Raw genomic sequence first — 25,002 nt, 5'->3', positions numbered from 1 at the left:
AGCGATAGCCAGGTGTCTGCCGAGGATGCTTCGCCCCGTCTCTCAAACACCGGCACCTCTGTTCCCTGAACTAACAACATGATCCTGTCTAAAAATCACAACTTCCCAGTAAAAAGAGCTACGTAAAAATCCAGAGCAAGAGCAGCTGTGTGGAGGTGCTGAATATGTGAGACTTCCAGGATGTATGGTGCTGTAGTCAAGGCAAGAGATAGTGTTTTAGAAAGTGAGCATGTGCTTGGACAGTGAATTGTGTGGGAAGTGAGGAGCGAGAAACAGATGGCTGCGTGAGGATGGAGGAAGGCGGAGAGATGAGTCATGAGGTGCCAAGCTACATCTATCATTTGTGCTTCCCAGGCTGCTCGTCCATTTTATGTTTCCATTTCTACCAGACGGAGATAGTAACCAGAGATGGGTGGGGTGCTGTCAGCATTCAGAAGGTTCTGGTCCTTTTGTACTTATTTAATTTGCTTTTCATTTTATTTACATACTAATAGATGTTTTTTTTAAACAAAAAGCTTTAAATGAATTAGCAGAACGACAAAGGTTAAAAAAAAGGCAACACTGCAAAAAAACTAGAGTTTGACTGAGTCTCTCACTGCAGAAAATACATCCATCTGTCAGACCTTTATGACCACCTGTCTAACTCCAAGTACGCAGGTGGTCTGCCACAAAATCTGAGAAATCAGGGTAGATGCATCCAAATAGTGGACCATGATCCAGAGCAGTACACAAAGAAAGTCTTATCTAGACCCAGATCAGTTATTAGGTTAACTTAATTTTTAACTGTGCATGTTTTCTAGCTATTAGAAAATCTTAATCCTAATTCTCAACTAATCAGCATTAGAGTCACCTCTCAAAAGACGAACCGTGACATGAAAGTCTCAGGCAGCAGAACCACAAAGTACAAGAAGAGGATCAGAAGGAACCATGAAGCGTAGACAAGTCCCTGCATGGCTTGTTCCACCAACAGATTCAGGAAGTAGCTGATATCAAGAAGTCCTCATAATGGCAAGAGATAAATGGACTGAAGGACAGAACAGAGGCACTAATCACGGCAGCACAGGAACTGGCTCTCAGCAGAAGAGCCATAGAAGCTGGGGTCAAGCACTTCAGAGAGGACACTCCAACACCCAACAGCAGGGTTTTAGATGCTGGCAGGCTAAGTGTACATGGAGCACTATAAGCAAGTGGCTAGAATGTTGTATAGGATTATCTGTGCTCAGTAATGGATGGAGATCCCCAGTCAAAGTGGGAGACACCACCAAACGTTGTTAGAAGGAAAAGGCTAAGATCCTGAGAGACTTCCAGATCCAAAGTTTTAGAGCAAGGTGATGGCCAACCAACCAGACATTGTAGTAGTGGCCAGCGCAGAAATACTTGTAATAGATCTATTAATCCCAAGCAAATGCAACATCAAGAAGAAGGAAATGGCGAAGTTAGTGGTGCCAGTAATCATTGTTGCACTTAGGGTTGTGACCCCTAAACTGGGGGAATGGCTGCAGAAGATAACAGGAACAACCTAAAAAGTTCATTGAAGACCCCTGATTTAAGGGATAGAAATACCACAAACACCTCAGGGAGTCTTGCTGTGTTCTAGCAAGACTTGATTATCTGAACATTATTAGTAGAAAGTTGGGGTCTGATTAATGCCAGGATGCAGTTTTTTTTCTCTGCAGAATGATGTGTACATTAACCTTTCTGGTATCAAAGTTATTACTGGTTGGTGCATCTTCTCAGGACCTACAATGCAATTAGTGTACGAAGAACAGTTACAAAAATAAAAACAGTTGTATGAAAACAAATAAGATAATAAGCATCCAGTAAAATTATGGCACTGCTTTGCAGCTGTTATCACAAAGGGCTGTGTGAGAAGGGCAAAGAAAGGAAACCATGGTGAGGTAAAAGCCACAAGTTTTGAAACAAATGGGAAAAATAATTTGGTAATAGGAATGGCAGCGCATTAAATGTTTTAGTAGAAAACAAATGCTCCACACAAGTAGTAACTGCAGTCATTTCCTTTGTTAACACTGAAACTACCTGTACAGAACTGAGATAAAAAAAAAAGGGAAATTGGACTCAAGTCTTGAGACCAAGGCTAGGATTTAATTCAACCTTTGCATGCTTCTGATGGCTGCCTTTCCAAATCCTGTCCACCCCCTGTGGTTCTGCTGAGGTGTAATAGAAGCCCAGGTTGCTTTGATAGTTTTTGGGTTTTTAGGTCTGGTGTCTCTCATCTTCCTCTTGACAAAACACCATAGATTCTCTGTGGGATTCAGGTTAGGTCAATTTGTTGACCAATCAAGCTCAGTATGGTCACTGGCCCAGTTTCTGGTACCTTTAGCAGTGAGGGAAGGGGCCAAGTTCTGCTGGAAAAAGAAATCAGCATAATAAAGCTTGTCAGCAGAAGAAAGCATGAAGTGCTCTAAAATTGTCCTGATAGATGATGGCTACATTGACTGTGGACCAACACCAGTAGATGACATGGCTTCCAAATCATCTCTGACTGTAGAAACTTCACACTGGACTTCAAGCAACGTGGATTCTGTTCCTCTCCACTCTTCTTCCAGACTCTGGGACCTTGATTTCCAAATAAAATGCAAACTTTACTTTCATCTCAAAAGAGAACTTTGGACCACTAAGCAACAGTCCAGTTTTTTCTTCTTAGACCAGGTAAGGTGCTTGTAGTCCATGTGTAGAAGTACATTTGTCCTATTTAAGCTTTACTCCACTGGGTATCAATTCATTTTAGGCTGGGCTGCATGATTTCAGGACTCTCCCCATATGTGGAAAGACTTATCTTTGCACATTAAACCGTCCTCTTCTCCCCCCTTTATTTAAATACTTCCTACAACTTGTGTCTCTGCCCTGACCTTTGACACCACGCAAGGTGTTTATTTCTGTTTATTTTATGATAGTTTAGTAGTTTTCCTGAACGGACACTGCCTCATTTCTGTCTTACGCCTTATTCTGTCTTTTGTACTGCACTTTGGTCCAATGTAGTAGCTTAAAGTGCTTAACAAATAAAATGGATTGGATTAGAGGACAATGCAAGCTTGCAGCAACAGTCTATAAAGAATGGACTTAAAAATGTATATATGGTCTACATCAGCCTGATTTTACATTACAACCCAAATCCATGGTCCAGAACCCATCAGCCCTGTGTAGTAACGATTTCGGTCATATGGATTCAAAATGTTGAGCGTCAAGGATTTAGCTACATCCATCAGCAAAGCTGATGACTGCTACCCCCCATCAACTCTTATTCCTTCAAGTATGTACAAGAATATAAGAAAGATTGCTATAAACCATGGCATTTCTACTGCAGAGCCAGGGATAACCTTTCATTTAAAACGTAGCTTCTTTTCAGATTAAAAACCAAGTAAATACATGGAAATTCTCAGATTGGGAGAGCCTGATTAGCTGTATTTTAATGAATCTGTGGTTTTACTAGATAAATGACCTGTAATGATGTACAACCCCATTTCCAGTGAAGTTGGGCCATAATGAATTTAGGAATTTCATCATCTACAGTCTATAATATCACCAAAAGAATCTGGAGAAATCTCTGCACGCAAGCGGCAAGGCCAAAAACCAACATTTAATGCCAGCGTCCTTTGCCCTCTCAGGAGGCACCATATTAAAACCAGACACCATTCTGTAACTGATATTACCACATGGGCTCAGGAACACTTCAGAAAACCATATTCAGTTAACAGTATGTTTCTACATATAGAAGTGACAGTTAAAACTCTATCATGCAAAGCTAAAGACATATCAACACCAGAAAGGCCACTGGCTTCTCTGGGCCTGGGCTCATCTGTGATGGAGTGAAGCAAAGTGGAAAGGTGTGCTGTGTTCTGATGGGTCCACATTTGAAATTGTTTCTGGAAATCATGGACATCGTGTCCAACTGAGGTTGTTCATCAAGCAAGAATGGGAAAGAAGTGTCTCCTAAATGCTTATTGAGTGTTGTTAAGAGGAAAGGTGATGTAACACAGTGATAAACATGCCCCTGTACCAGATTTTTAGAACATGTTGTAAGCATTAAATTCAAAATGAGTGAATATTTGCAAAAAGACAATAATGTTTATCAGTTTGAACATTAAATACCTTATAAAGGTTGAACCGGATTTGCAAATCATTATATAATGTCGGTATTTATGTTTTACACAACGTCCCAACTTCATTGGAATTGGGGTTGTATCCCCTGGTTTTTCAGCATCAAATTTGTTTATTTTTTTCTACACATTTTTACAACATTCTGAGCATTTGGCTATAAAGTATAAACCTTGAACCTGTCTGAATATTAATTGGGTCTTAATCTGAAGGTCCCACAATAATGAAACAACCCAATGTTAAAATTGGCTTCTGATGTTTGGACTGTGGGTTAGGACCATTTCACTGCTTTTGAGGGATGGACTGACTTTTATTGCATTCGTTTTAAAATCTTCAACTCTTGGACTTCAAATATCATACAGAGTATCCTAGACGAAAGGCAAATTCTGAATGTACCAAAATTTGTGAACTTTGGTACATATATTTTGTTAGCAGGACTTGCGACAAATATTTTTTTGTAATTTGTTTGGCATTTTGGACCCAGTTTAAGAACCAGAGGTCCAGTTCAAAAGGGATCTCCAAGCTATCTAGAGACAAAACAGGTAGTAAAAGTTTTATGTTTTAAAGGGTTCATTCATCCAGGAAGTCAAAAACAAAATCAGGGTTTGGTTTGGTAAATCAAAGACAAAATATGAATTTGAAAACCAGTGCATTTATTAAACCTTTCTACACTTTTATCCTTTAGAAATTCCATATTTTTAAGACTTTTTCAAGACCGTTAAGGAAACCTGCTCAGTGGTTTATATGTTAACTACTAAATAACATGTACAAAATAAGTTTTTGCTGTGATCTGTGAAGTCAACCCACAGTTTTCAGTTTAACTTTCAGGAGCCTTCTTTGAATAAATTCAAGCCATTATTTTTTGCCGTCTATAATCAACAATAGCTATAAATACCTTTCAAATACAGTACCTATTTTTACATTCTGTCTCTCGCCACACAACAAAACATACACACCTTCTGCAGTTAAAAATGTCCCAACTCTCCTTCTATCTTACCCGCTATCATTTTGACGGCCATCTTCATTTTGAGGAGAGGGTTGCAGCCAAAATCTTAAGCAGCTGCAGAAATGCATCATCTCTCCAGGTTTCTAGTTTTGATCTGATGCCTGTTTGAATCTGATCCCTGACTTGGTTTCCACTATCACGTATGATTACCTTCGACAGCTGCTATAAGTGTACTTCTCAGATTGTGCGTGTGTTTATATTTAAATAAAAATGCAGGTGGACTGAATAGCCAGTTTCTCACTTCTCACTCTCAATTTTCATGATTAAGGAACTTCAATTCTGTTTTCTATTAAAGAAAAAAAAAAAAAAAAAAAACAGATGTAGCCAGAAAGTGAAACCAAGTATATTCTCAAACTGCAACTCATGCAAACACAAATGAAACAACTGCTCCAGCTGGTGCTGAAAAGTATTTTTAGTGATGAATACTGTGCATCAAGGCACAGGAAGGTGAATTCATTGATTTCTCTGCCATTTCTCTATCTACACCTCAGCATTAAAAAGTAGCTGGATCACTTAGTTTTGAAAACAAATGTTTTAGTTCCAACGATGTCTGAGGCAGCTATGGGTTTTTATCATGCATACCAAACTCTGCATTCAACATCTAATTTAACCCACAAATTCAAACTTAAGCTGGAACTTGCACAAACCAGTTCAACTTCTATAGAGCCACAGACCCTCAGTTTGATGGAAACACTGCACCCTGCTGGTCACCTAAGGATAAACCAATCCAGGAGACATAAGATCGTTGGTTACGTACTGTAACCCCAGACTCTATGAGTATAGGCGCATCCCTTTAAGGCTATCGCTAGTGGTTTATCCCTTCGCGCGCAGTGCAGCACTGAAAACTTTAGTCCATGCCCACCTGCTGTGTGGGCCCCACCTCGGTCCGTATAAATTACGGTGAGACCGGACAAACGGCTCCCAAATAGCTTTTTTCTTCAGCCATTCAGGAACCAGTGAGGCCTAGAGCTTAAAGGGCTGCATCTATACTCATAGAATCTGGGGTTACAGTACGTAACCAACGTTCTATTTCGTATAGGCTTCGCCCTTTAAGGCTATCGCTAGTGGGTTAAAGGCGAAGCAGGATGTAGTCTATGCCTCACTGGGTCCATCCAGACCACAACCTGAAGCATCTGCTCGCATGAGTGAAACCAAACTCAGCTTTCTGAATGCGTAATTATGTACCCCAAGCGTCCTGCGCATCACAATGAACAGAGAAGAATATCTCTGGTCAGGGAAAGGCTGAGATACCAGACTTGTTGCTGTAAATAGGAAAACGAAGGTTACGAACTGTAACAGTGTAACAATGAGCAGAGCAGGTCAAAAAATCTCCAGGAGGGAACGTGGACACAGATCAGCAACTGGATCATGCGTAATGATGCGACAGAGAGAGCAGATAAATCGCTCACTCTCTTCGCAGATGTCAGAGCTAACAGCAGGGCTGTTTTAAAAGACAGAATTTTAAGTGGAGCCTGATCTAAGGGCTCAAATGGAGCTTTAACCAGTGCGTGCAGGACGAGCGCTAAATCCCACTGAGGGACTAGGGGGCGTGACACGGGTCTGTCTACATACACCCCGCAGAAAACGCTTCATCAGCGGGTGGTTAAAGACCGTTCTGTCACCAAAACCCTCATGAAAGGAAGAAATAGCTGCAGCATAAGTTTTAATGGTGCTGAAAGATAATTCCTGTTCATCAGCTGCTGGAGGAATGTCAGCACGTAGCCTAATGGACATGAAAAGGGGTCCATGCCTTTCTCTGCGCACCAGCGCTGAAAAGCTGCCCACTTTGACGCGTATGACGCTGTGGTAGAGGCGGCTCGTGCGCCCTGAATCGTGCGCACCACATCGTGCGGGAGACCCAGCCTCTCTAAGCGCTCCCGTTCAGCGGCCAGACCCAGAGACGCTGACCTAACTCTGGGACGCTCCTGATCGCCCCTCCCGCCTGGAGGAGTACATCCTCTCTCCACGGCATCTGCCATGGGCGACCTGACACCAGCTGCTGCAGGCTCGGAAACCATGGCGCGCTTTTGCGCTCGAGGGGCTACGAGAATCACTGAGAGCTGTTCCTCTTGGACTTGATCCAGAAGCCACGGGATCAGCGGAACTGGAGGAAAAGCGTAAAGGAGCGTTTTCGGCCACGGGCTGTGAACAAAGGCGTCCACTCCTAACGGTGGATCCTCCACAACTGGCATTGTGCGTTTTCCCGTCTGGCGAAAAGATCCACTACTGCTTTCCCAAATCTGAACAATCAGATCGGGGTGGAGACTCCAGTCCCCGGGACGAGGACCACCTCTGGACATGATGTCCGCTCCTCTGTTCAAGACGCCGGGGATGTACACTGCTCTGATGGAGAGCAGGTTCATGCGCGCCCAGCACAGCAGCGGCCTGGAAATGTTTAGCAGCTGAGCCGAGCGCACACCTCCCTGGCGATTTATGTAGGCTGCTGCCACTCTGTTGTCTGTGTGGATCAGAACATGCTGATCCCGCAGCAGAGGAGCAACATGCTGTGTCACCTTCCACACTGAGAAGCTCCAGCACATTTATGTGGAGAGACATGTGGTCTGGCCACTGTGCTCCCACCGCCTGAGATTGACACGTTCCTCCCCATCCCGACAGGGATGCGTCTGTGAACACTGAGACGTGTGACGCAGGTCTGCTGAGTGGAACTCCGTCTGACAGGATGTGAGCATTTCCCCAGTGGGCCAAGTCGGGCCCCACTGAAGGAGGGACTGAGATCATCCGCTTCTTCTGACGCACAGGATCTACGCGCAGGCGGATGAACCATCTCATATGAAGCAGATCCAGCGGAACAACCACGTGAGCCGCCGACATCATTCCCAGTAATCGCATAAGTGACAGAGCTGTCACTAAGCTGTGAGGTTTGACACGGAGGAGAAGCGCTGACAGCGTGTCTGCTCTCGGCTGTGAGAGCCGGGCTCTCATTGTGGCTGAGTTTAACTCCACCCCCAGATAAACGATCATCCAGGATGGGAAAACAGAACTTTTTTGCCAGTTTATGGAAAACCCCAGAACTGTCAGATGTGCGGCCAGCATTTATCTATGGAGGTGAACCAGTCGTTCTGGCGAATGTTCTCCATCACCTGTCTGACTGTCAGCATGTGGAAACGTCTCTCCATGATCGCTTTGTTGAACAGAGACAGATCGAGAATCGGCCTCATTCCTCCTGTTTTCTTGGGAACCAGTAAATATCGAGAGTAAAACCCTGTGTTTTCCTCCCCGTGAGGAACCCTGGAAATTACGTTTTTTATCAGGAGTTCCTGCAGTTCTGACATGAGAACGGAGCTCTGCTCCGGGGAGGACAGGACTCTGAACGGTGGGGGTGGAGACAGGAACTGCAGCGTGTAACCTCTGCTGATCAGTCTGTCCATCCACCTGTCCAGGAAACATATGCGCCGCCACTCTGAGTAGTGCTCTGAGAGCGGCCGCGCATTTATCTGCCGTGCCGTGGTGCTCATGGATACGAGCCAGGATACGGGGGGCTCTGAATGAAAGGGTTGTAAACCAGTCTCACCAGAGGAATATTCACCCAGGCTCGCAGCTTGGTGTTGAGCGGTGGCATCACTGGTGCGCCGCTTTGTAGGGAGCTGCTGTTGTGCATCCTCTGTGATCTCACCTGCTGACAGTTAGGGAGGACAGGAGGGAGAAGGCAGCGAGCGTGGCTCTAACGGAGCCTTCTTGGAGATGGAGTAGGCTAAGAAGGCGGTGTTGTTCGTCGCCGCAGTGACATGAGCGGCACACTGGTGGGAGCGATCTGTCACCCTGGTCATGATCTGATCGCTGGGGGAGGGGGGTACAGGCCGTCGTCTGACGCGCCGGGCTGACCTAACCCCAAAATCTGCCGACAGACTGGGCTCTAACACAGGAACTGGGGGAAACCCCTGATCCGTCAGGGACTCCACCCTCGTGATGGGTGTGAAGGTGGAAACCGGTGCCGTCAGCTGAAGCGGCTCGGCCGCCGCACCTGACAGGTAAGCAGTTACCGCAGGGAAACGGGGCCAAACCGGATCTCGGCGAGTTAGATGAGCTGGGGCGAATTTTCCCGCCAGGTCATCAGTCGGATGCTGGGCTAAAGACGCGGGAAAAGGGACACCTTTAGCATTAGCTACTTTAGCTATGATGTCCGGCAGCGCGCTAACAAGTGCGCCCATCGCCGGAATTGGGGTGGTCACCGACATCAGGAGGCCCCGAGCTTGGACTGGTTTGGCATCTGCCTCCGCGTCCTCCGCCCAAGGAAGGGAGTGGAGAGATCAGTCGCTGTCTCCGGGGCGGAATCGTCCGATTCCCGCCCAGCAATGAAGATGCCCAATGCATCATCGAGGAAGCATTGGTCCACTACGGAGAATTCCCCTTCTAGCAGGGAGAAAATGGCTAGCCGTCGTTTCTTCTCCTCCGGAGGAAGACGCCTGCAGGAAGGGCAGGTGGACTGCGGGGTCAGGGCCAGGTTAGCATGATCGGACCGAGGCAGCCCTCGCAGATGGCATGCGGGTCGTAGCCGGTATTACGAGCCGGCCAAAGGTGGATAGTGCCGATGCTAGCCATTGATCTTGTAGTATAAGTGCTGCTACGCTGTCGCTGAAGAAAAAATGGGAGCCGTTTGTCTGGTCTCACCTTAATTTATACGGACTGGGGTGGGGCCCACACAGCAGGTGGGCGTGGACTAAAGTATTCAGTGCTGCGCTGCGCACGAAGGGATAAACCCAGTAGCTATAGCCTTAAAGGGCGAAGCCTATACGAAATAGAACCCTGAGGCTTTTACAGCAATTATATAACAAGATGGAAATGGGCATGCCCTCACTGAAATATTATCTTTGTGATTCACATTAAATATATATTTTAGCCAGATACAAATCTGATGAAATTTGACAGTTTGCATACAAGTCCAACCTTTCTATTGGGTGGGATGGCATATAAAGCCCTTAATGATCTAGCTCCATCATACATCTGAGATCTGATGGTTCCATATATTCCTAACAGAGCACTTGGTTCTCAGACTGCAGGTTTACTGGTGGTTCCTAGAGTCTCTAGAAGTAGAATGGGAGGCAGATCTTTTAGTTATCAGCTCCTCTCCTGTGGAACCAGCTCCCAGCTTTAGTCCGTGAGGCAGACACCCTGTCTACTTTTAAGGCTAGGCTTAAAACTTTCCTCTTTGATAAAGCTTATAGTTAGAGTGGCTTAGGTTATCCTGAGCTATCTTCCTTATTTTTTTACCTCCGTCTTCTTCCCTCCCTGTAAGGGGGAGTCAGGTTTAGCCTAAACTGGCTCAGTTATGGTTGAGGTGCAAACACACCCTCCATTTCTGCTACCTGTATGACCCCTTCTCTTTTCCAATGGTTATAATCATTCTGACAGAGGGAGGTATCCCAATCATTGTGGTTTTTAGTATAACAATAACCATCAGTGGGACCCTATGTGGGGTGTCTTGAGACGACATTGTTGTAAATAAGCGCCGTTTAACTAAATAATCTGAACTGAAACTATCTCTGTAGTTATGCTGCTATTGGCTTAGGCTGCTGGAGGACATAAGACCAATTTCACCCTCTTCGCTACATTCTCACACTACTCTCCAATTTTGCATTATTTGCTGTTATTTCAGCTTTTAACTTTGTTCTCTTTTCTCTTCCTAGAAGCTACACCTGGCCTGACTCTGTGTCTGCCTGTGACACCTTTCTGGAGAGGGGCATCATCCGAGCTTCTGCTGGCAACAACTTAATGCTCACCCTCTACCGATGATCCACATGGTTCTGTCTTTTAGTGTTTAACCCTTTCTCTCTCCTAGACATGGAAATTGACTGAGCTTTTACTGTTACTAACTCTATGTGCTCTCTTTCAGACTCTAACCTTGAAAACTGGCTCAGAGTTTATCTGTTCTTTCTTTCTAGGTGAAACGCCTAAAGGAGCTACATCCATTAACATTTACTTTTCCTTCCCATAGAAAGGACTCCTGGATCAGTGCTTCTGTGTTCTTTTTGTGTCTCTGCTCTGTTCTCTCAAACCCCCAGTCGGTCGTAGCAGATGGCCGCTCACACTGAGCCTGGTTTTGCTGGAGGTTTCTTCCTGTTAAAAGGGAGTTTTTCCTCTCCACTGTCGCTACATGCATGCTCAGTATGAGGGATTGCTGCAAAGTCAACGCCAGGGACTGTCCACTGTCCCTACATGCTCATCCAGGAGGAGTGAATGCTGCAAGTCACTGACCGGATGCAATCTGCTGGGTTTCCTTAGATAGAAAAACTTTTTATCCAATTTGAATAAAAAGCTAACTCCGACTGCACTGTTCAATGGTTAGGATTAATTGGAATGTATGAACCTGACTGTTGTGAAGTGCCTTCAGACAACATTGGCCGAATTGAAGCTATATAAATAAAACTGAATTGAATTGAATCATAGGAATCTAGTTAGAGAGCTTGGCCGCATGAATTTTGTAAAACACTAGGAGTTTAAATAAAGATCTAGTGGACTCTAGCAGTCAACTAAAGATGGCTCGTGACTGGGTCCATCAACGGGACCATGACTGAAAACGTAGTAAAATGCAACACAAAAATGGTTCATCAGACACAATGATATCTTACCTTTGTAACTCGACAATCTCATTGCTGAGGGTGTCCAGCTCCTTAATAGCAGTGAAGTCAGCTGCCAGGTTTGCATTGTTCTGCAAAAGACATAAAGATCATTACAAAATGTGTCTAAGCTTACCTTCAAACAGCAAAACCAGAAAGAACAACCACTTTGTTAAAAGAAGATTAGATACAAAAAACATTTTAAAGTTAGGAAACGGCATTCACAATGCAAAGATGGGTAGAACTACATGAATATTTGATGAATAACAATGAAGTTATCATTAAGGTTTGGGCCACTTAAGCTGGAAGGAAGCAGGTAAAGCTTGTTCTACAAAGCTCATATTGGGTTGGGTTAACCTCCACCATGGTGCTTAATGTTACTTTGTTCATTAACACCAAGGAGGTCAGAGAGAATTCATACATGCAACCTTTACCAAAAAGATCAAGAAAATATCTGCTCAACATATCTGAAGATGAGCTTGTCTTAAAACAGCTAATGTTTGGACAGCTTAAAATAACTAACCAACATGACTGATTTATCTGACTGTAACCTTAACACAACAACAAGAGGCAACAGGAGGCTCAAAAGGATGAAGAATTTGGGAAACGTAGAGAAGATGACAAGAAACGCAGAATGAAAGATAAAATACACTGGCCTCCTAACCAGAAACAGTCGACTCCTTTATTTATCCTGAAAACTAAACCTGTTTTTTTTTTTAATTTGACATAAACAGGTGAATTTGAACTAGAGATCAATATTTGTCTTCTGGTTTTACATCTAGATCTGTTGATGCTAAGAAGTTTAGAAGAAAGCTCTGTTTGGAAGAAAACACAATCTATCTTAGTGGGCTAAAGTAAATCCAGAAATACTCAGTAAGTAAACCTGCAACTCAATGACATCAGACCCTGATACCTTTCCCAGGTTTGAACCACAGCCAAATTTGGCTTTTTGTTCTAGATTTATATTTTTCAATCTCCTCTGCAGCAGGGATAAAATGCATTCCTGGACTGACTTGGATCAGTGAGACCATTACCCTTAGTTTTCCTTACAATAAACACCTTTTTCTCCTAACGTTTGGGTCAGCCAACGAAACCCCTGCCAGATGCCAGTGATGTCATTGAAGGCTGGCAATACATTTCTTCAGGTGAAAATGTATTTTTATCAGCCAAACTATATTGATGTGAACACATGATAATAAAAACAGAAGCTCTGATCTCTTATCCATGTTCATATTTTTTATCAAACCCAACGTATGCAGTAAAAAACACCCGAGGAACAGATCATAATGTCCTTTTTACAAGTATATGATTATGATTATTAATTTGTTTTCATAACTCTGTTTACTCTAAATAAGAATAATCTTTTATATATCATAATTATCTTGTCACTTTGTTTATTTGCAGTTTTGGTCTCTTCTCCTCACACCTTTGTATGGATGACGAATCCACCTGCCTTGGTACCATGAGAACAGCTCCAATGATCTACACCGTCTACATTGTCACCTTACAACCACAAACCTATGTTCTTCATTGGGATCGTAGGTGATAGACTAACACAGAAGAACATCCTGTGAAGTGAAAGAAAACGATACATGATTTCTAACATTTTTCTACAACTGACAATTTGAAAAGTGTGGCAGGCATTTGTATTCATGCCCCCTGAGTCATTACTTGTACTGGTCTACCACATAAAGGCCCATGTCTAATGCACGTTTCCAACTGGCTCGATTTGGCCAGCCCGGAACAGCTCCGCACAGCTCTGCACGTTGTGTGTTGCATTTCCATAGACCCGCTTTTGCTCCGCTAACGGGACCACCTCCTGGAGGCGTGGCTTTAAAGCATCATGTGTCGTGCTGCATAACCGTGAATGAAACACCCAACCGCCAATGTAAAGAAGAAAAGACCGAAACGCGTTACAAAAACAAGAAGTAACACGTCTGTTGTCTGAGGATTAAATCTCCTGACTGCACTGGCATTCAGATTTGATGAGTAGGATTTTGACATCCGTTTTATTATTATTATTAAAGATTTCACTTTCCCTTTAAGAGACTTGGAAAGATTTGAATTAGGTCCCATTTTATTTCTAGTCATTGTTGCCAATATATTTATTCAGCTGCCGCTGAATATTGCAGTCTCCTATGATCGCCAGAAAAGCTTGCACCTCGTCGTTGCTCCAGGGGTGGCTTTTCCAGATAACTGTGCAAAATCATCATATGTTTCTCTCACTCGCTTGAACGCACGTATGAAAATGCCGGCTGTTTTTTTTTGTACGCTGGTTGACTCTTACGGCTGGCTGCACCCACGGCCAATCAGTGAACAGCCGTTTGTTCACGTCACGTATAGTACCGACTCAGCCTCGCTTACCTCTGCTAAGAAGGAGGTACCAAAAAAGTAGGTACTGGTGCTGAAATAACAGTAATGGAAATGCTCGCGAAGCGAGCCGACTGGGGCCAAGTCGGGGACAAATCGAACCAGTGGAAAAGGGGCATGATACAGCATTTAGAAGTCATGATGGTTAAAGCTGTGGCTTCAAATATTAGTGAGTCATGCCAGTCCTTGATTTGTACATTTCAGATGCAGATGCGGCATCTGAAAACGCCCTTTTACATCCTTCTTAGTGATTTCAATAATTTTTTATTTTGGCTCAGACTTCTTGCCATGTATACAAAATCATTGACCTTCTTCATCCATTTTACCAACCGTTTTGTGACAGCTAGCATTCTGCATTGGAGCAGTTATTTGAAACCGAAACAAAAGCATGCATTGGCACAACACTAGGAGGAAAACGTGGAGCAAAACCTCTTCTAGTGTGGCATTTGATCAAAGAAAATCTTGCTTTTACTCGTAGTGGTATAATAGTTTATCTGAAAAATAAATTCTTGTAATTCTCTGCATTTGTGTCTAATAATATTAAAGAGACTTGAGTGGACTTGAGGGTCTCACCTGCTTGCTATTTTGTCTGTCAGATGGAGGGATCATTTCCAGAGAGAGGGTCTGCGGTGGGTCCAGGCCCTTCGTCAGCTTCAGATTGATCAGATAAAGCGCCAATGCAAACTGTTCACGAGTCAGCTTTCCCATGTCTCCAATGTCACAGAGCTCCCTGAGAACAAGAACACACAAGTTACATAAGAAGCTAATGATTTTCACCTCAGGCAACAACTATTTTAATAAGCAGACTGATCCATTATGTTCTGCCATTAACCAATAGACAGGATTAACATGGCAGGACAGATGCTTATCAGCCGTGAGAGGAAAACAAATCTGACGTTACTGGAAATCTATGACGTTAGTGGTGTTATGTAAAAACATGCCACGGGGATGTAGTTATCCTCTAGAAATCCTTTATAGGGTGGAATGACAGCTAAAACTATGGCCATAAATAAGATTAACATAACATCTAGTGCATGGATTAAACTTTCAACTCATTTTCTTCACAGGGGCAAGCTCTACTTTATATTGCTTATCAATAACATTTCATCTCTTTTTCCATATTAGAAAGGAATTAAAGAAATCAAGAAATCAGTGAATAAAAACTGCCCCAAATCTTTGCTGAACAGAACTGTGTGTGGACGAGTTACCATCTCTGCTTACCAAATGCGTGCAAGCGTGGCAGACGGCAGCCCAGTTTTGAGAAAAATATCTCTGACTTCTGCTCCAGACACCAAGCCGTCCATGTCGCCGTCCGTCTTGCTGAACAGTTCGTCATATTTGGTTTTCTCTGCCGCCGACACCACCCACTGCATAAGCAACAAAACAACCTCAACTCTTTGGTCCATAAAAATAAAAACACCAAAGATGAATGACTCTGCAACCTCTATATGTCAAGCCAATAAGCATTCACTCACCTTCCCACTCTTTCTAGTCTTCTTCTTTTGAAAAACACATTGAGCTAGCCAGTTTGAGATCATTTTAATTGTGTTGCTCAAGGTTTTTGTTAGTAAAAAACAAAAGCTTTTCAGGTGCTGCGTGCACAGGAGAGAAAGAAGCTGTACTCACGGGGACAGCTGCTGGAGTTGGGGCAGGAGCTGGCGCAGGTTTGGGAGGGTGGGGAAGGGTCTTCGAGCCGGCGTGGGAGGAGCGACTGTCTTTCACAGAGGGAGGTGAGGGTAACAGGGGCATCACGGGAGCCACCGCGGGTTTTTTCCTCTTAGAGGGTGGAACTAAAGGAGGCGGTAGGGACATGGGAACGGACTCGCCCTCTAGAGCTCTATAAACCAGAAACATTGCCTGGGAAAGAGTAGCAAAACAAAATCAATCAGAAAAGATAATTACCCAACAGTAAGTTAATCTTTACATTTCTTCCATGTACAGTGATTTCGCTCCGTTCAGCTCTACACCCTGTGAATTGTGATGTTCAGACATTAACAGAACAGCTTTGCAAAGAAAAATGGGCAATGCAATATGTACCACTGCCTTCAGATCTTTATTTGTAGGAAAATTCAGAGACGTTTGAAAAGAAAAATTCAGGGTGTAAATATAGTTTTGCACTGTTTCAGTTTCCACCAAATACAACCACTAGTTTCCTGTCTGTGCATGTTCTTATATTATTAATATTAATCTTACCACAGAAAATTCATCTCTATCCAACATGCCGTCTCTGTCGAGGTCACTGAGCTCCCACACCTGCAACACACAAAGACAACATTACTCAGCATCTGTCATTACAAAACTGTTTGAAGATGTTAACTCACCAATGAAACCGCTGTCTCATTATTAGTTCCTCCTTGGACACATTAGGAACTATTTCACTGTAGATGTAGATCATGTAGATCATATTTTATGATCTTTTATATGAAAAAACTTTACAGCTCAGACAGCATTTGGACAAGGTGAGGTGTGTGGGACAGTTTCTCACACAAAGATGTGTACATGACTAATTATAGTGCAGAAAGCATTTAATTGTGACCACGCCTTCTGTTCCAGAGGCTTTATCTCGCTGTGCTGCAGCTATCCATATAAAAATCAACTGTGACACAGTCCTTTATGAAGAAACTGCAACAGGAACAAGTTTCTATATGAGACCAAAGATAAGTGTGCATGTAGAAATAATTCAAAAACACTGAAAAGTAAAACAAAGAGGAAAACAAGAGTTAAAGTAACATCTATACTCGTAGAAAATAAGCAAAAGAATTCCCCCACTGCCTTCAAGTGCTTTTAATATCAATGCAGAAACAATTCAATGCTTCCAAACATAAAAAACTACTTTGTCGGATATAAGAAAATACAGCTTTAAAAGTTTTCAATTGGTTCTTACCCTCCCCAGGATGTCCACAGGCAACTTGGAGTTAAGCAGGACGGGTTTAACCTTGTCTCCCGACAGCATCCCTCCAACTGGACCCAGACTCTCAAAAATGGAGTCGAACTTCATCTTCTCCTCTGGCTAGATAAAAGAAGCCCAACAGGAGTAAAATGATTAGACTATGATAATCCATACTTGGATTCTTACAGTAAGTTAGTTAAAGTCTGAATTTAAACAGAAAAGGATATTTCTGGTATATACAGCAAGTCAACACATTTATAACTGACTAATCAAAGATTACAAACATCCCCAAAAACAATGTTCCCACTTTATAAACAACAAATAAAGTCCAACAACCGCACCTTGACAACCCAGGGTGTGTCAGCAGCCACTCCTGCCAACAGCGGGCTACTAGTATCATTCTGAAGATGAAGAAAAACACTCCGTATTAATATTCAACATAACAAATTTTTAATTAAAACACTTTCTACAGCAAGGACTGCACAGTGTTATAATTATAGCAGCAAACTTACAAATGTGGGGGGAGGAACAGCCACATTAAGACTCTTAAGCGACACCTCCAGGCCATTTTGAGCACAAGCAACCAACCGCAACGCTATGAAGAATTGCTGAGGGGAGAAAAGGCAGAGTCATGTAAACCATCAAAAGGTTATGAATATAACCCTCGTTCTCTGATTAGCATGAGTGAGTGGGTTTTATTCATAACCTTAAGTTATCTTTCATAGCATTTGTTTTGTGTCTGACTACGGGGAAAAATACTAACTCCTGGATTGCCAGACATGCCTTCTTAAAAGACAAGTGTTCCCACTGGCCAATCAGTAGGGGACCTCACCATGAGAGCCTCCACTTCAGACTGAATGTGCCAAAGCAGGACCAGTCACATCAAGTTTGTGAAATCTAGAAAATGTATCTGAAGAAGCCCAAAGCCCATCTGAATAGAGACCCCTTTAAAACAGCCCAAGAGGATGCCAGCCCACTGGTGGAATGTGCATGAATACCAGGCAGGGGCTGGAGTGCCCTGCTAGTATGTGCCAAAGTTGTAGTTCCATAATCCAGTGAGAAAGACACTGCTTCGACACAGGCTTTCCTACATGTGGCTTAGCCCAGAACACAAATAACAGATTGGTTTTCCTAAAACAATGCGTCCTGTCCAAATAAAACCACAGTGCATGCAGAGGACACAGATTATGTAGGCGCCTTTGATCCACCACAGTAAAAGGAAGGAGTAAAGGGCAGTCAGCTCTATCAGAAAGCATGAACCCACCACCTTTGGAACAAACCTGGATTAGGTTGCAGGATGACCTTTGAGTCACCAGGGAAAAACATTAATACAGGTTTGATGGACCGAAAGGGCGTGCAGCAAAGATCTTTTGACGGATCGAAACCTTAGCTCAACTTCTTCCAATGGTTCGAAAGGAGACCAAAACAGGGCTTCTAAAACAGTGGGAAGGTCCCACGGTGGGGCCAAATGCCTGGATGTAGGCAATTTGCGACGTGCCCCTTTCATAAAGCGGCACACCAATGGATGTTGGCCCACTGTTTTCCGCTCAAATCCAACGTGACAGGCTGAAACAGCAGCCAAATTTACCTTAATGGTTGAGAAGGTTTTGCAATTATCAATAAGGTTCTATAAACATGACAAGTCCACTGCCACCGAGCACTGATAGGGGATGGTGTAAGAGTCTGAGCACAGGCTTTCAAACACCATCCACTTCTGCTCATACAGGGACCTGGTTGACAGTGCTCTGGCACACCAAATTGTGTCAATAACGCCAACAAGGAGTTCATCTGCATTTAAATTCAGCCAAATAGGGGCCAAGCCCAAAGGGCCAACCTTTCTGGATAAGGGTGAAATATCTCCCCATGAGCAACTACCACTTCACTGGGATAGCAGATCCCTGTGAAGTGGTAGTTGCCACGGTGGGCTGCACAAGAGTTGAACACTCTCTGCCAACTAGTGCTTTCCCAGCCACCATGGTGCTATGAGGATCATGGACAGACCTTCCTCCCTTACCCAGTTTGTGTGCAAGCGAGGACCCCTCAGGTCCCCTTGCCTTCAGCCACTACTGTAGATATGTCTGTTCTCACCAAAATATTGCTTGCTCTGAGCCAGGGGAGAACATTTTTTAGAGACAGATGAACAGCCATCAGCTCTAGAAAATGTATGCGAGTTGAGAGCATACAAACTCCCCACTTTCCATTTCTGGATCTGCCGTCAAGAGTAGAACCTTCAGCCTATCAGAGAGGCATCTGTGGTGACCACTTTTCTGGCAGATGGTGCCCATACTAATGAGTCAGGAAGCCTGGGCTCTTCCACTTACAAAGAGCTAGAGAGGAAGCTGCAGAAACCTTTACTCTGCAGTGGCTATCTTGAAGTGGGTCCAAGTTCAGAGATGAAACCCATGACGGGATACCCCTCATATAGAGGCACCTGAGAGGTATTGCCACCACAGAGGAGACCACCAGGCCCACCAGCCTCTGACATTTTTTCAGGGTGACCAGACGGCCCCTGCAAAACAGAGCCAGACTCAACCGCATGGCCTCCACTCTCTTGAGATTAAAAGGCTTTAAACTGGACAGAGTCAAGAGTCAGCCCTATGAGGGTGATGGATTGAGAGGGCATTAGAACACTCTTTTCCCAGTTTATCTGGAAACCCAGATGTTCCAGGTGCTCCACCACTACATTGGTGTGATGAGCCACCTCCTGAGAGGTTGGAGCAGCCACAAGCCAGTCGTCTATGTACGTGGCAGTGTCCCACGAGGACATTTCATTTCTACAGGCGCAGAGCTTAGGGCCTTCCTTGTATACATCGGTGTTCACTGCGGTAGCCCTGGTTAACTATCGGGGCATTTATGCTAGCAGAGCTCTCTCAAAAGCTTGTGCAGTTACTAAGCATCAACTAGCTAGTGCTGTACGGTTTTGCTACCGGTAAGGTATTGCTACCCTTAAGTATTGCTACTTGTTGGATAAGCGTGAAAATATTGCTACTTCGCATTTGTACTAACCACGAGAAACATTTCTACTTTTCGCCGGCTAGCAAACCACCATATAGCTGAGAACAAGCACCTGATGACAGAGTTGTGTACCCGGTCGGTGGACAGTTTAGCTTAGCACCCAGTGGTACAGTAGTTAAACGGCTTCTGGGAGAAGCGAGAAGAGGTTTTTGAATGATGCTATATAAGCAGTATTTATGGGGTGAGGGTCAGGGCCTCTCCTGAAATAGACGTCACTGATGCCAGTCACTGATGCCAGCCATTCAGGGCTGGCGTAATGACATTTAAGCTTCTGACGAGGTCACGAAGGAAGCGTTCCCCATAGTGAGACACAAAAATAATGCTGTGAAAGAGAACCCTGCAGGGATCCCATACCGAAGCACACCATAACACATAAAAAATTACTTTGTTCCCTCCTCTAATTTGCTATCCTCTAAATACACTCCTGACCAAAACCGTAAGATCGGGTAGAAAGCTACAAGTAATTGCTGGATATGAATGTTTACAGCAGGATGGTATGAATAGTTGCTCCATAAGGTATAGATTGCTTCACAAAGGGCAACCACAGTCAGGAAGTGACATATGTTTTATGTCAATCTTCCTTGCCATCCATCCTCAAACATCATGAATGGGATTTAGATCAAGGGAACCTGCAAGATAGTCCAAAAGAGGGACGTTATTGTCCTGGAAGAAATGTGTGTTGTAAAGTGCAGCATTGTCCTGTGCAAACACCCAGTCACCACCACTGACAGCAGGACCCTCAGTCAAGAGGGATGCTTGTTGCAACATCTCCACAAATCCAACTGTAGTTTTACCCTTCATTAAACCCCAGGTCCACCGAAAGAAAAAAAGGTCCTGGATCATGATGGAGTCACACAGACAACATCATGTCCGTGACAGTGGTAGCCATCAGGACCATCCAGAATAATTTTTTTTATCTTGCCAGAGAATAAAACTTTCTCCCACCATGTTTGATTGCACCTAAGATGTTGCGTTCAGCATTAAAAGGCTTTAGGCCTAAATTTGGGTCAAGGATGTAGCCCAATTGATTGTTTTGTCCCATAACCCTGAAATTAAAAATGATGTTTCGTTGTGTCCAACCTTGGCAGCAATGACACTTTGTGAGAAGCCTAGCTTGTGCATCTTAACAATCCTGCCAAGTTCCCAGACAGAAAGCTTTTGTACCTTTAACATCTGAGGTCATAACAGTGTCAAAACCAGATATAAAACAAAATGAAAGTCAGATTTATGCACAAATTCTGACTTTTGGAGTTTTGAGCAATTTCCTGTGAAGAGATTAATAAAGTTTTATTCTATTCTAATAAATTAATAATTGGTGCAATTAAACAGCAGTTCAATGCTTAAAGTAATTAAAAGTGTTGGTTTTGAGCAAATATGAAGCTATTTAGGTGTTTATTAAAAAAGTATCAAAAATACTGATGTAGGCTGATTCAATAGTAGTTTTAGTATTGGTGTTTAAAGGGTCAAAATGCATTTAAAAGAGTAAAAGATTGGATTTCTAAAATTCTGCTACTGAGAGTTTCTGTAAAAAGTAATACCACAAGCGGTTAGATAAAAATATTCTTCCAAATGAAACAGAAAACTGGGGAAAGTAATGCACAAACCTGCCAGAAGGGGGCATAAGAGTTATTAATGCAACTCTGTGTCTTTTTACCTGTTTGTTAAGTGAACCCTTTCTTTCAGTGTCTGCCAAATCCCAGATCTACAGAGACATTAAGAGTTTAAAATTAATTTTAACCCATGTGAATACCAAAACTAAGATAGATGTGATGGTTCTGATCCATCTTCAGTCTTCATTTACCTTTCCCAGGATCAAGTCAGCCAAGCCTGACCGCTTCAGGAAAAGAGCTGCATCTGCTGCAGCCACCCGCCCGCTCCCAGTGGGATCCACCTGAACACAGCAGATGAGCATCCTCACGTTATTGAAAACAGAAAAATCAGATAAGCCAGATTCCAGCAGAAATATGGTCATTTATATACATGTTGTATCACAAGACTAACAGATTGACAACTTTTAGATATGAACAGACTCAGCACCCTGTTATTTCAAATAAAGAGACGGCCTGACAAAGAAGAAATAAACTAGGACACTCACTCTCTAGAAGAGAGGAGTCTTTGACTCACTAAAATCAATGCTGATAATAAAAATAAAAAATGTCAGTAGTTTATGAGCTTTAGTCTTTTATAAAGCCCAGGGGAAGCTTGCCTCACTGGCAAGAAACATTAATAATTAATAAGGATACTTCCTTTGTTGGACACAAAGGCTTGACTAAAAGGTAGACCAGAGATCAGAGCTGACTACAATAACACTACATCAGGGCAGCTAGAGCTAGCTTAGAGTTTAAACAGACAAAGCACCAGCATTATAAAAATGATAGTTCAATTTTATTACAGCATAATCCTGAGAGTTAATAGTGAGAGTACATCCTCATTAATGCTGGCACGAGAAAACTATCTTTAAACTCATAAAACAACTTAGCCAAAAGTGAAGAACATGTGTTGCAATGGATTCATCAAGATTTCAGACAATCTTTAGTTTTTGGGAAGATATTACCTGTCGGTAATACTTGTCATAGACAGGATTTCCACTGGAAAGCTGTTAAAGAAGAAAAAGAAAGACAATAAAGTAATTTAATTAATTACATTCATACAGGTGCTTCGAGATAAATTAGAATATCATCGTAAGTCAGTTTAAAACAATTTGAAACTCATTAAATAGTTTTATTAAACATGTGTATATGCTCAGAGAACGCAAACTTTATTTATAAAGCAGTTGAACACAATGCCAACCAAACCAAGGGAGCAGTGAAATGTTAGAAATGTACTAAATAGATTAAAAGGCACATAACACATGAACGAATTATGCAAATAAGAGTAAAAATCATCTAAAATCTTCAAATACATCAATGCATCATCTTCAACGTCGTAAATAGGACAAATAAAATAGGTGGGTTTTATGAAGGCATTTAAGAACCTCAGAAGAAGCCTGTTTGTTGATGTCTGAAGGCATCTGGTTCCAAAGCTGCGGTCCTCCTAAAGAAGAAACCCAATCCTCTCATTGCTTCAGCCTCATATCTGCAGCTTCTGGTCAGCAAGCATTAATTCTGGTTCATTTTGAAGATTGTGGCTTACAGCTAATAAAAACAAAATTCAGCCAGTCTAAAAAGGATATTAAATAAGATCAATAAAAACAGAGGAATGTCTTCCTTCTAAAAGTATATCTATGTGCTGTATACTGTTGTTTGGGGCTCTTATTTGCAAAGTTACTGCATCAGTGCAGAGTTGCATGGCTCTGCTGAGGTGCTAAAGTATCACAGGTTTTTTAATATCAGCCTTTACCGTTGCCTGCATTGTTACTCCTGGTGACTCATCTTCCTCTTGACAACACCCTACGTTTGCTGGCCAGTCAAGTACAGCAATGGTTCATAAAGCAACTATTCGTACAGCTGGCAGTGCGGCCAGGAGCCAAGTCCTGCTGGAAAATGAAATCAGCATCCTGGAAGACAGCTGGTCTCCCTTTCGACTGAAGAAAACACAGTGGACCAACGCGTGCAGATGATGTGGCACCCCAAATCACTGCTGTTTGCTGGACCTTAAATAAACGTGGACTCTGTGGCTCTCCACCAGCCCTTCAGACTCTGGGACTTTGATTTAATGCAAAATGAAAAGTAAAATGTAGCTGTCCTACCTATAATAATGTAGGTCATACATGGCAGGATGACATTTCTGTATTAAAATCCTTTTTTAATTGGTTCTTGTGAATTTCTGATTTTGATTATCTGTAAGCTCTAATCATCATAATTTACATAAACAAAATACATGAAATGCCTCCCTTTGAGAGCATTCAATCAGTTTAATATGAGGGTCACTTTATGGTTTGAATTACTAATGATGAAGTTAACTTTGAATATTCCAATTAACTGATGTGTTTGAAAGCAACGCTCACTCACTTCCCTTCCTGAATTTTAGGACATCATTTCAAAAGCTTCAAGGTAAACAACCTGAAAGCTCATTTACCTAAGAAGGCACTAAACGGTCAACAAACTCAAAAATGTCATTCACAGCAAAAAATTTGAAATTTAAAGAAAAAACAGCAGAATACTGAAAAGGAAATATAAAAACTAACTCCATTAAATGTTATGTTAAAAATAAACCAAAATACAGCCCCGCTATAAATATTTTTTCAGGGCCATATAAAAGAAAAAATCTTAATTATCTTTATAATTGTGAAAAATCCAGAGAACTGTAGTTTGACAGTACCTTACATGGTGACTCAGACAGAACCATGTTAGTTAGTAATGTGCTTTTCTTTTATTAATCATAATTCCTATCATGGCTGCAACGAGTAGTTTACTTATATCTGAACATATATCCAATATATTATGGATAAACTCAAACCGTTCCAAGTATTTTGAGAGGCAAGAATCTCGGAGAGGTGACAAAATTTGGACAAAATGTCTGCCTGCACCCTTGATAAACGTCTTTAGTAATAATGTCACATTTTAGAAGAACAGATCAGCTTGTTGAATACATTTTTTTTTTTAATCCTAGTTTTTGAGAACCAGCACTCTTGCAGTTTGGCCAATCAACTAACTGTTTTCCTGACTTGTAAGTTGACAGACGTTCATTCTGGGTTTCTCTCTACATATAGATACAACATGGAGAAAACTGCTTACTTGACACCATTTAGTGTTGTACCAATGGAGTCTGACACCATTCAATTCGGTTGGTCAGTTCTGTTACATTTTGCTTTACTGCAATGGTGATGAGTTTGATTCAACAAGAAAGAGCTCTTGTGAGCTCCCCAAAGCGGTAAAAGCTTGCATTATGAGCGACAGCTAATCTGTTACTCGAAACCTCTGTAAACAGCCTTTTTTTCTTCTGGCCGCTTTAGTGCTCAACAGGAAACAAATCAGCGTTTCCTCTTTCTTATAGCTGAGCCTGACAAATGGTCATTGAGAGCTTCAAATCACAGGTGCAGGAAGGGAGGAAAGAAGAAGTCAACTCTCCAACACAGCAAGGCCAACCAT

General features: G+C 42.7%; 1 protein-coding gene across 6 annotated transcripts in view; it reads right to left on the bottom strand.

Annotated features, from left to right (window-relative positions):
• The window catches only part of eps15 (epidermal growth factor receptor pathway substrate 15), a 41,033-nt gene that overhangs the window by 13,736 nt on the left and 2,295 nt on the right, over positions 1-25,002 (bottom strand). For 5 of the 6 annotated variants that reach the window (XM_047374834.1, XM_047374837.1, XM_047374835.1 and 2 more), the window contains exons 2-12: positions 22,527-22,568; positions 21,774-21,863; positions 21,627-21,674; positions 17,470-17,565; positions 17,299-17,358; positions 16,952-17,077; positions 16,261-16,320; positions 15,694-15,924; positions 15,289-15,434; positions 14,641-14,797; positions 11,710-11,789 (exon numbers count right to left, since the gene is read on the bottom strand). In XM_047374834.1, coding sequence (XP_047230790.1) covers positions 11,710-11,789; positions 14,641-14,797; positions 15,289-15,434; positions 15,694-15,924; positions 16,261-16,320; positions 16,952-17,077; positions 17,299-17,358; positions 17,470-17,565; positions 21,627-21,674; positions 21,774-21,863; positions 22,527-22,568 — 1,136 coding nt within the window. Of the gene's footprint in view, positions 1-11,709; positions 11,790-14,640; positions 14,798-15,288; positions 15,435-15,693; positions 15,925-16,260; positions 16,321-16,951; positions 17,078-17,298; positions 17,359-17,469; positions 17,566-21,626; positions 21,675-21,773; positions 21,864-22,526; positions 22,569-22,946; positions 22,998-25,002 lie in introns of those variants that run through there. The other variant, XM_047374838.1, reaches the window with a different exon arrangement.

This window comes from Girardinichthys multiradiatus, chromosome 9 (genome assembly GCF_021462225.1).
Source record: "Girardinichthys multiradiatus isolate DD_20200921_A chromosome 9, DD_fGirMul_XY1, whole genome shotgun sequence".
NCBI classification, from domain to species: Eukaryota; Metazoa; Chordata; class Actinopteri; order Cyprinodontiformes; family Goodeidae; genus Girardinichthys; species Girardinichthys multiradiatus.
This window is presented reverse-complemented; position numbering and strand designations above follow the sequence as displayed.